The 10331-nt window shown below is 67.7% G+C and overlaps 3 protein-coding genes across 3 annotated transcripts in view; all 3 read right to left on the bottom strand.

Annotated features, from left to right (window-relative positions):
* The window catches only part of EMIHUDRAFT_443976 (hypothetical protein), a 4439-nt gene extending 1062 nt beyond the window's left edge, over nt 1-3377 (bottom strand). Inside the window, exons 1-9 of the mRNA XM_005776164.1 lie at nt 2706-3377; nt 2527-2578; nt 2255-2394; nt 2060-2113; nt 1778-1906; nt 1321-1662; nt 1133-1253; nt 714-994; nt 434-538 (exon numbers count right to left, since the gene is read on the bottom strand). Coding sequence (XP_005776221.1) covers nt 434-538; nt 714-994; nt 1133-1253; nt 1321-1662; nt 1778-1906; nt 2060-2113; nt 2255-2394; nt 2527-2578; nt 2706-3359 — 1878 coding nt within the window. The 5' untranslated portion in view covers nt 3360-3377. The remainder of the gene's footprint in view (nt 1-433; nt 539-713; nt 995-1132; nt 1254-1320; nt 1663-1777; nt 1907-2059; nt 2114-2254; nt 2395-2526; nt 2579-2705) is intronic.
* Nucleotides 3378-3539: 162 nt separating this feature from the next.
* Nucleotides 3540-4321, bottom strand: EMIHUDRAFT_239109 (hypothetical protein; the record flags this gene model as incomplete). The annotated part of the gene is made up of 3 exons (XM_005776163.1): nt 3540-3773; nt 3912-4156; nt 4270-4321. The coding sequence occupies 3 exons, from the start codon at nt 4319-4321 to the stop codon at nt 3540-3542; spliced, it is 531 nt and encodes a 176-aa protein (XP_005776220.1).
* A 264-nt stretch (nt 4322-4585) lies between these two features.
* EMIHUDRAFT_239108 (hypothetical protein) lies at nt 4586-5360 on the bottom strand (the record flags this gene model as incomplete). Its single annotated transcript, XM_005776162.1, has 2 exons — nt 4586-5188; nt 5337-5360. 2 exons carry the CDS (start codon nt 5358-5360, stop codon nt 4586-4588), a joined length of 627 nt encoding a protein of 208 aa, XP_005776219.1.
* Between the last annotated feature and the right edge of the window lie 4971 nt (nt 5361-10331).

The raw sequence follows: 10331 nt of genomic DNA, 5'->3' as shown, positions 1-10331 counted from the left end.
CCCGAAAACAACTCCGGAGACCCGCTCAATATGGGCCCGGAGAGGGGTGGGTGGGAGGCTCTCGCCACGTGTGTCGTGCGTGCGCATGTGTGAGGCTTCTTCTGCTGTCAGCCGAACAAGCAAGGCGTGGCTGACAGTCTATCACGGAATCCCCATGCTCCGCTGTGGGCCGCAACTGACGACCGCAGCCGACGCGGAGAGGTCGCCGCTGCGGTGCTTTTTGGCGGCCGCGATCTCCCCCCCCCGCCCCTCCGGGCCCTCTCCCCTCTGCCTCCGCCTCCGCGTCTCTTCCCCCGCCTCCCCCCCCCTGCCCCCCCTGCCCCCCGCCCTCCACTCTGGTGATTTGGCCACATCTCGGCGGAATCTGGCCCGTCTCTCGGTACTCTCTCTCGGCGGTCTCTCGGTGAGCTCTCTCTCTCTCGGCATCCCGCGCCTTGCACGGCGAGGCGCACTGCCGGATCTTGCCGATGCTATCGGCGCACCGCTCGCCGTTGAGGGAGGGGACGAGCTGCGCGACCGAGGCGACCGCGTCGCGGGCCTGCGTCGGGAGGGGGCGCGGCGACGGTACCCATGCGGCGACGGAGGACCCGCGCGGTGGTGCCGGTGTCCTCGGCGCGCCCCCACCGCGAGAGTTTGGGGGGCAGAGGGGGCAGTGCGTGCGGCGGGCGCAGAACGGAATGGGGGGGGGTCCGGCATATCTGGAGTCGCCGCGCCTCGAGGGGAGCGCCGTCCGTCGCTTCGACGAGAAGCGTCTTGAGGTGCTCTTCCCCAGTGAGCAGAGAGTGCTGCGAGAGGGAGGACTGCCCCGCGACGACCGCGCACATGGCGGCCACCTTTTGCAGCGCGTCGTCGCCCTCGAGCAGCGCCGCCGCCGCCTCCTTAAAGTAGGGCAGCAGCCGCGGGTCGACGGTGCCGATACGGCGGGGCACGAGCGCGGCGGCGGCGCCCATCACCGTCTGGACGGACGGCGGTCCCTGCTTCGCGAACCGGATGCCTACAGGAAGGTTCCAGGAAAGGTCCAGGAAAGGTCCAGGAAGAGGTCCCTGCTTTGCGGACCGGATGCCTACAGGAAGGTTCCAGGACAGGTCCAGGACAGGTCCAGGAAGAGGTCCCTGCTTTGCGGACCGGATGCCGGTGCGCCGCTCGAGGTCGCCGACCGACCTCCGCTCGCGCTCCGAGTGCAGCAGGATCGCGGTGCCCGAGCGGCCGGCGCGGCCGGTGCGGCCGGAGCGGTGGACGTACGACTCCGAGTCCTGCCGCGGGTGGTGCTGCACGGTCAGCGGCCTGGAGGTGTCTTGGTGAGGGTGTCTAGAGCCGGTCCTGCGGCAGGCGGTACTGCACGATGAGGTCGACGCCCTCGATGTCGATGCCGCGCGCGGCGACGTCGGTGGCGACGAGCACGGGGAAGTGGCCGTCGCGGAACTTTTGCAGCGTGGTCTCGCGCGCCTTTTGCGAGATGTCGCCGTGCAGCGGCTGCGCGGACAGCGGCGCCAGCGCCGCAGAGACGCAGAGCTCGTCCACCTCGCGCTTGGTCGCGGTGAAGACGATGGTGCGCGTGTCGGCGCCCGTGGCGTGGACTGAGATGAGGTCGGCGAGCGTGCGCGCGCGGCTCGCCTCTGCGTCAGGAGTCAGGACGGCGATGTGCTGGACTGTCGACGCCGCCTGCAAAGGGGGAGGGGGAGAGGTTGGTGTGTGTGTGTGCGCGCGCGCATGTGTGCGCATGTGTGTGTGTGTTTGGGGGGCGGCGGCGGGTGGCGGAAGGGGGGGGAGAGGCCGCCTCGCTGCGGCCACGGCCGACTACGTCGATCAGCTCGGGCGACTTTTGGTACTCTCGCGCGACCGACTTGACCCAGGGCGGGTGAGTGGCGGAGAAGAGGACGGTCTGGCGGAGCGAGTCGTCGGTCGCCTGGGGGAGATCGCGGGAGGTTGTGGGTGAGATCGCGGGAGATTGTGTGTGTGTGTGTGTGTGTGTGTGTGTGTGTGTGTGTGTGTGTGTGTGTGTGTGTGTGTGTGTGTGAGTGAGTGAGTGAGTGGTTGTGAGTGTGTGCGTGCGGAGGGCCTGCAGGATGGTCTCGACGTCGTCCTTGAAGCCCATGTTGAGCATCTCATCCGCCTGTTCACACCTCCGGCTGTGAACGGCGTCTCTTCACACTTGAAGCCCATGTTGAGCATCTCATCCGCCTGTTCACACCTCCGGCTGTGAACGGCGTCTCTTCACACCTCCTGCTGTGAACATGGTCAGCATCTCATCCGCCTCGTCGAGCACTGCGAACCGGACGGCCGAGAGGTCGAGCGCCCCCTCGTTGAGGTGGTCGATGATCCGGCCCGGCGTGCCGATGAGCACGTCGACTCCGTCGCGCAGCGCCCGCTGCTGCGGCGGGTATGGCACGCCGCCTACGCGAAGGTTCCGAGAAGGCTCCGAGAAGGCTCCGAGAAGGCTCCGAGAGGAGGCGGTGCGCCGGTGCGGAGGAGGGGTGTATCTCCCCGCATCTCCCCGCGTCTCGGCTCTCTCCCTCCCAGCCCCACCGTGGAAGAGGACGGTGCGAAGCCGGTGCGGCGCGGCGAGCATGGAGCAGACCTGCGAAGAGGCGACCCGCCGTCAGGATGGGGCAAGAGGGGGGGGCACGAGGGGGGGCAAGAGGGGGGGGGAGAGGAGGGGCAGAGGCGGGGCGGGGCAGGGCGGGGCGGTCGGAAGCGGCGCGGACCTCCGACACTTGGCGAGCGAGCTCGCGCGTGGGGGCGAGGACGACCATCCGGGGCGTGCGGCCGCGCGGCAGTCTCTCGCCCGGCTCCTGCAGCTCCGCCAGCGCCGTGATGAGCGGCAGCGCGAAGGCGAGCGTCTTTCCTGTGCCGGTCCGCGAGCGGCCGAGCATGTCTGCGCCGCCCTTGAGCAGGCTGAAGGACTTGGCCTGGATGGGCGTGAAGTGGGTGATGCCCTTGGCGGCGAGGACGGCGACCGTCGCCGCGCCCACGTCGAACGACGCAATCGGCGGCCGCTCCGGGTCGTACTCCTCCTCCTCGTCCTCCGTGTCCTCCTCCGCCCCGCCCAGCGCGCTCTCGCCGCCGCGGCCCTCTGACCGGAGCGCGCGCTCAATGGCGGCGGTCGGGTCGGCCGCGTCGAGATCGAGGTCCAGATCGATGTCGAGGCTCTCGGAGCCGACTGTCAGGTCGGCCGGTGCGCCCAGCTCCAGCAGCTCGAGCGGCCCGCCGCCGGCGAGCGGCGAGGAGGCGCCGTTGGCGGGAGCGACCGCGATGGGCGGAGCGTGGCGGTGGTGCACCGCGTGACGGCTCGCTGCGTGATACGGTGCAGTGAGCGCCGCAGCAGTAGTGACTGCGACCAGCGAGAAGAGGGCGCGCATGCCCGTTCCAGGTAGCGTCCGTCGAAGATCACGCTTGTGTGCTCGGTCGATCTCGTCGATTTTCTTTTTTCTGTACCGTTAAGGATATTAACGGTGTCGGCCGAGGAAATCACGCGATGTTGGGTGCCGACGGCGCGAGATCGCGATCTCAAACTCACGAATGGGAACACCTCTGCAAACTCACCCACCAAGCTCTCTCTGATCTCTTCGCAGGTTCTGACTGATGCCGACCTCTGGCTTGCCGGCCTCGCTGGTCGACGGCTCGCTCGGCCGGCTCGCCGCCCCGGCGTCCGCCGCCTCCCAGCGCGCCAGCACGCGCACCGCCTTGGCCGAGTGGTCGACGAGGCACACGCGCGCTTGCTCGGCGTCGACGCACACCCCACTCAGTCGGCCAGCGCTCGGCGTGACGAGGGTCTGCAGGTGCGCGCCGTCGGCCGCGTCGAGCACCTGCAGCCGGCCGCGCCGCCCGCCGCTCGCCGCGCCCTCGGCAACGAGGAGCCGCCGCTCGGCCGCGCCGCCGGACCCCGCACCGGGCGGCCGCCACAGCGCGACGCCCCACGGGAATTCAAACTCGCCGGGCCACGTGCCGCGCTGACCGAGGCGGCGCAGGCGGGAGCCGTCGGCTGTGCTAAACACGTGCACCTCGTGCGCCGAGCCGTCGACGACGAAGCACTCGGTCGCGTCGGCGGCGATGCCCGATGGCAGCTGCAGCACATGCGCCTCCTCGTCCTCGTCCGCCGCCTCGGCGGCGGTCTCGGCGCTGCCACTCGCCTCGGCGCCACCACTCGCCTCGGCGCCTAGGCGGCCCGCCATGAAATCTAGCCGCGTGTGCTGGCATCCGGGTCCCACAGTGGGTTTCATGTAACAAGCGGCATAGCCACTGGCGTGGACGCGCTCGCCTCTAAGATACCTGGCGGCCTGCCCAACCTGATCCTGTCCTCGGTGCTGCTGCTCTCCTTCATTCCGTACTTCCTCCCGGAGGATGTGCGTCCGGACCTGTGGAAGTGAGTGACGGCCCCGCGAGCCCAACGGCGTCTGTCCGCTCAACGATGGCACAAATATATATGACTAGCTTGGTGGCTCGCTAAACGCTCGCCTCGCTGTCATGTGTGCGTGTGCGTACTTCCCGAGTGGCGGAGCTATACTCCGAGGCAGGTCAGGTTGGTTGTAAAATGAACGAAAACACGCTATTGCACACTCACAACATACGTCTCGAATGACCTGTCCTACACCTCTCCTACATCAAATCGCCATTCGAGCGCCGTTGGCTCGAGCGCCACGATGCGGTCGTTGCCATAGTCGCAGACAAATACGAGTGGGCCGTGCGCCGCCGTGTCCGCGAGCGCCACACCCTGCGGATATTTGAAGCACCCGTCGCCGTAGCCGCGGCTGCCCACGCCGGCCACGACCGCGCCAGTGGCCGCATTCATCTTGATGACGCGGTGATTCGACCGGTCGGCGACGAAGAGGTGCTCACCGCTAGGGTCGAACGCGAGGCCCTTGGGGTAATTGAGGCCGTCGGCTGCGCCCGACGCCCAACCGAACTTGCCGAGGGTGCGCACAACCTCTCCGTTCACGAGCGAGCAGATGACGATGCGGTGCTGGCTCGACTCGGCGATGGCCACCAACGAAGCGGCAGGTGAGCACGCGACGAATGTTGGGTCCTTGGCCTTGAACGACCGCGCCAAAATCTGTATTGCTCCGTCTGCCGGTCGCAGCACTCCCTCAGAGGCGAGGCGCGGCAGTGCGACAGAGCGCCACGTGAGCGAGAGCGCAGCGGCCACCGCCACGTCGTGCGCCGCGCCAAGGTGCGCAAGGACGACCGAAATCTCGTCGACGCCGAGCTCGCGGCGGCCGCCGGCGGGCGGCGGCGCCAGCATACACAGACACACGTTGGGCGATTCGTGTATGCTTTCTTTCTTTTCCGGAAGAATTCTTTTCCCTAGAATTGTGTTCTTCACCTTTCTACCTACCTACGAGCCGCGTTGAAATTGTTTGCATTTTTCTTTCACCTGCGCCCGCCGCCCGCCGTCGACCTCCGGCGCACGAAAACCGCCGCAGTCCCGCCGTGAACCCGACCCCCCCCCCCCAAATGGACGACCTCCGCTCGCTCGAGCACGGGCTGATCGCGCTGGCCGACCGCGCGACATTGCAGCGCCCGTGCGCTCGACTCGGCAGAGTGGCTGCCGCAGGCGGAGAGGCTGTGCAGAGGAAGCTCGGGGAGCGGCTTGGGGAGCTGGGTTCTGCTGACGCGGCGGTCGTGAAGCGCGCCCTGATTCTCGTGGCGGATGAGCTGCATAAGCTCTCCACGCGTGGCCGGCGGAGTGCTGCGTGGCTGGACGCGGCGCCGACCAACGCGCACTCATTGGGTGAGCGCGTCGGGAAGGCGCTGCTTGCGTACGTCGATGCCGTTGCGGCCAAGACGTCAGACGACCACGTGCTCCCAACGCTGCGGTCGGCGACGGCGGCTCTGCAGGAGTCCCGCAAAGGCGCGGCGGTGGCGCTGACGACAGATGCCGATCGGCTCGCGGGCGAAAAGGAGCGCGCGTTGGCCGAGGCAACCGAGCAGGCGGCGCGACTGGCCGCGTCGCTCGAGGAGCGGGTCGGCGGCTGCATGGCGGCGCGGGAGGCGACCGTCCGCTCTTGGGCTCTCGAGGTGGCGCACCTTGAGAGCGCATTGGCCGCCTTGGCGGCGGAAGAGGGCAGGCGGCAAGCGGCGCTCGGCAGGCTAGAGGAGGCGGCGGCCCTCACCTTTGCCCGTTTCCCCGCTCCTCTCTCACCCACCCCCTGTGCACGCCCATCCCGCAGGCGCGAGCATCGGCGAACGACAGCGTCGGGAAACGGATGGCCGACTCCCTGGCTGAGCTGGGGCGGGCTTCGGCGTCCTCTCCTGAGGCGTTGGCGCTGCGGCGTTCGCGGGCACGGCTCCGGCACGCGATGCTGGAGCGGAGCATCGGCACCAACAGGCGGGTCGTCGTCGAGGTCGAGCGGGCGCGCGCGTCCTTTGAGGCCGCGAACCGCTTGATGTCCGAGGCAAAGGCGGAGCAGAGGCGGCGTGTCGCGCGTGCTCTCGCGCTCGCCTCTGCAGTCGAGGAGGTGCGCAGCGCGCTGCTCCCGCGATGCGGCGTCGACGCCCGGCTCGGACCCGATTGAGCTCTTTACGTCGTAGCATATGTGCACAGACCGCCGTGTGCGGATCGATGGTAAGGCTTTGTGCACGCTGCTGGTGTGCCGCAGCCGCCCGAGCCCGCGCAGGTGCCAGGACACCGCACCCCGCAGCGGAGATGCGAGGGTTGCCCCCCCTTGCCCCACCACCTCGTGTGTGTGGAGAAGTTTACCTTACCTTACCTTACCCCGCAGCAAAACTGGCCCCAGGAATTTCCTCTTCGGTTTCGTCGCACAGCAAAGGTTTCATTTTCATAGTCGGCCGTCGTCCCCGCGACCCCGGCCCCTCTCATAGCCGCAGCCGTAGCCGCAGCCCCAACTCTTGCCGCTCTTCCGTGTCGGGTTGTGACGAGGGGTGAGGGGACACGGATTGAAGATCCCTCACACCAAGATCGTGCAGGGCGGGGACACATGTCCCTAAATCCCATCTCGTCTCAGAGTTTGCCCGTTTTATTTATTTATTTATTTAGGACGTACGTCTTTTCTCGAGGCGCGATTTCGGTTCTCGTGTGTATCTCCGCGCAATGGGAGTTAGCGCGCTTCGCTCGCAGAGCGGCGCCTGCTAGCCAAGCGCGAATGCCTGGGTCGCTGAGCTCGCGCCGGTGGCCAACTGCGCCTCCGTGGCGACGCCCTCCGACCACGAGCGCCGTGCCAATCCGCACTATGAGGTAGGTAGGTAGAAAGGTGACTATGAGCCTCGCTTGGCAGCCGCCGAGTGCGAGAGGAATTTAAACGGCCGAGCCGGCCAGGCAGCCAGCCGACTTCCCGCACCGGTCAGCGCACGTGCGGCCGCGCGTGTACGAGGCGTACACGCGCGGCCGCGCGCGGCGCTGAGGTCAGCCTGCAGGACAGCATCGGCGGCACCGCACTGATGCACGCCGCTGGCCATGGCCACGAGCGGGTGGTCGAGCTTCTGCTTCGGCGTGGGGCGGAGATCGACCTGCAGAACAGCCACGGCGTCACCGCGCTGATGCTCGCTGCCCAGGAGGGCCGCGAGCGAGTGATCGACCTGCTGCTTCAGCGCCGCGCGGATGCCAACCTGCAGAACCGCGACGGCGGCACCGCACTGATGTGCGCCGCCAACAACGGCCACGAGCGGGTGGTCGACTTGCTGCTTCAGCGCGGCGCGGAGATCAACAAGCAGAAGAGCGACGGCGGCACCGCGCTGATGCGCGCCGCTTTGCAGGGCCACGAGCGGGTGGTCGAGCTGTTGCTTCAGCGCGGCGCGGAGGTCAACCTGCAGAACAGCAACGGCGCCACCGCACTGATGTGCGCCGCCAACAACGGCCACGAGCGGGTGGTCGAGCTGTTGCTGCGGCGTGGGGCGGAGATCAACAAGCAGAAGAGCGACGGCGCCACTGCGCTGATGGTGGCCGCCACCAAGGGCCACGAGCGGATGGTCGACTCGCTGATCCGGTACGGCGCTGAGGTCAACTTGGGTAGCGCTCGTGGGCTGCTGGGTTTCACCGCGCTCATGGGCGCCGCCTTTGGTGGCCACCTTGCCGTCGTGCGGCGCTTGCTGCGGGCAGGCGCGGACACAAAGGCACGCTCTGCGGACGGCAGGTCCGCGATGCAGTATGCCAAGGATGAGGCGGCCAAGCTGGCTATTGTCGACGCCACTACTTCTACGATGGACCACGCCGGGTGCGTGCGTGCTCTCACAGAGCATGCAGCGGCACTGAGGGAGGCGGAGGCGGCAGAGAAGGCGGCGGAGAAGGCGCTCGAGGCCAAGAGGCGGCGCGAGCAGCGCGAGCGGGAGGCGGCGGCGGCGGCGCGAGAGCGCGAGCATACGGCACGACAGCGCGAAGCAGAGCGGGCGGTGGACGAGGCGCGCCGGGCGGCGGATGCAGCGGCACTGGAGGAGCAGAGGCGAGAGATTGCGGCAGAGGCGGAGGCGAAGCTGGCTGCTGAGCGCGTGGCAGTAGAGGAGACGCTGCGGGCGAGGGAGGCGGAGAGACGAGCAGTAGAGGAGGCGCAGCTTGCGGAGCAGCGGGCGGCGGCGGCTGCTCGCAAGGCCGCTCAGGCAGAGGCAGAGCGGCGCGAGAAGGAGGCTGCTGACAAGAGGGCGGAGGAGGAGAAGGCGAAGCGGCTGGCGAAGGCGGCCGAGAAGAAAGCGAATAGGAAGGAGGGCAAGGCGAAGAACAAGGAGGCCAAGAAGGCGACGCCTGCCTTCAAGCTCGAGGAGGAGCGGAGAGCGAAGGCTGCGGCAGAGCTTCGCGCGCAGGAGGAGAGGGCGGCGCAGCTGGCTGCTGAGCAGGAGGCGGCGAGGCGAGCGGAGCGCGAGGCGGCAGAGCGAGCGGGTGCGGCGGAGCGGGCAGCGCTGCGCGAGGATGCGGAGCTTGCAGAGGCGCTGCGTCGGTCAGAGGTGGATGCGGAGGAGGCGCTGGCGCGTCGGGTGTCGCGGTGCGAGGCGGCGGTGAGCAGCGAGTCGACCGGCGGCGGGGGGGACTTGCAGCGGCGTGTCGATCGGCTGGAGGCGAGCCTCGGCGCGGCGACCGAGGGTAGCCTCGAGGAGCGGGTCAGCGCCATCGAGCGCTTGATCGAGCCAGAGGCGGCAGAGGCGGCGGAGCAGCAGCTGCCAGTCACCGAGGCGCTTGCTGCCGTCTCACTAGCGGACGCCGGCCTCGACACGGGGCGGCCGGCTGCCCCCGAGTCCACCATGGGAGGCGAGACGTCGTGCATCATATGCTTCGAGCGGCCGAAATCTCACCTCGCGGTGCCGTGCAGCCACTTGTGCGCCTGCGGTCCCTGCTCCGAGCTCATGCGGGAGTGTCCGTACTGCCGCGAGCCAGTGATGATGTGGGTCACCCCGCGCCCTGTGTGATTAGCGGGTGGAACCCATCGTCCGATGGTGAGAGATCTGAGTGTGAGAAGGGATGGGGTTGGGGAGCTCTGAATCTTGTCTCCGGGGACGCAACCACAAATCCCACCGGCGGTGGGCAGGGTGTCTGGAGCGTGAAGGTGCGTTCCTGTGTGGTGACTGGTACATGAATCAAAAGGAGCAAAATCGATTCAGATACAGATTCTTTTCCACATTCCAGCAGGGTAAGTTTTACATGAGTTCAAGACTTTGAGTTTAATCAGCAGCCGCTCGCGATGAACCTCGATGATTCACACATTCACATTGCGATAGTCGACGTACGTCTCGACGGCAGCCGCCCACGCAGCGTCGTGCTCCGCCCACGCCTCGAGGTTCTCCTCCTTTACGCTGATCCACCGAAACGGCAGAGGTGTGGCGGGATCGTCTACCCCGGAGTAGTCATTTGGCAAGAGCACCATCATGCGGTCGATCCTCTCGTCAAACCTGTGCGCAAACCCGATGCTGCCGACTTGCCAGGAAGCGACCGACGAATCCGACGATCGCACGCGCACGACGCATCCGACCAGCGGGTGCAGGTCCGTCTCGTGCTCGTCATCCGCATCCGGCAAGTCAACCACCACTATCTTCGGGGCCTCGGTCTCCACAGTGTGTGGCTGACCGCCGCGCTTGAGCCGGCGGCGGTACAGCACGCGCGAGAGGCAATGCTGCAGGGTCGGCACTAGGAAAGCGTCCGTCGCCCACCGTGACAGATGCCGCTGCCCCTCGCTGCGGCTGTGCTCCTGCAGGACGTGCTCGATGTCCTCGAGATCAACAGACTGGGCCAGTAGATGCTCATACGCTCCGGCCAGGACGCGCAAGAGAGCCGGGACAGTGCCGGGCAGCGGCTCGTGCGTGAGACGGACGTAGTTCCCGCCCAGAGCAAGAGCAACCGCACTGGCGTGCGGCGCGGAGCCTCCTGGCAACACGACGGTGCGCGGCACGATGTC

Source organism: Emiliania huxleyi, assembly GCF_000372725.1.
Source record: "Emiliania huxleyi CCMP1516 unplaced genomic scaffold EMIHUscaffold_282, whole genome shotgun sequence".
NCBI lineage: Eukaryota > Haptophyta > Isochrysidales > Noelaerhabdaceae > Emiliania > Emiliania huxleyi.
Note: the sequence above shows the minus strand (reverse complement) of the source record. Positions and strands in the feature narration are given on the sequence as shown.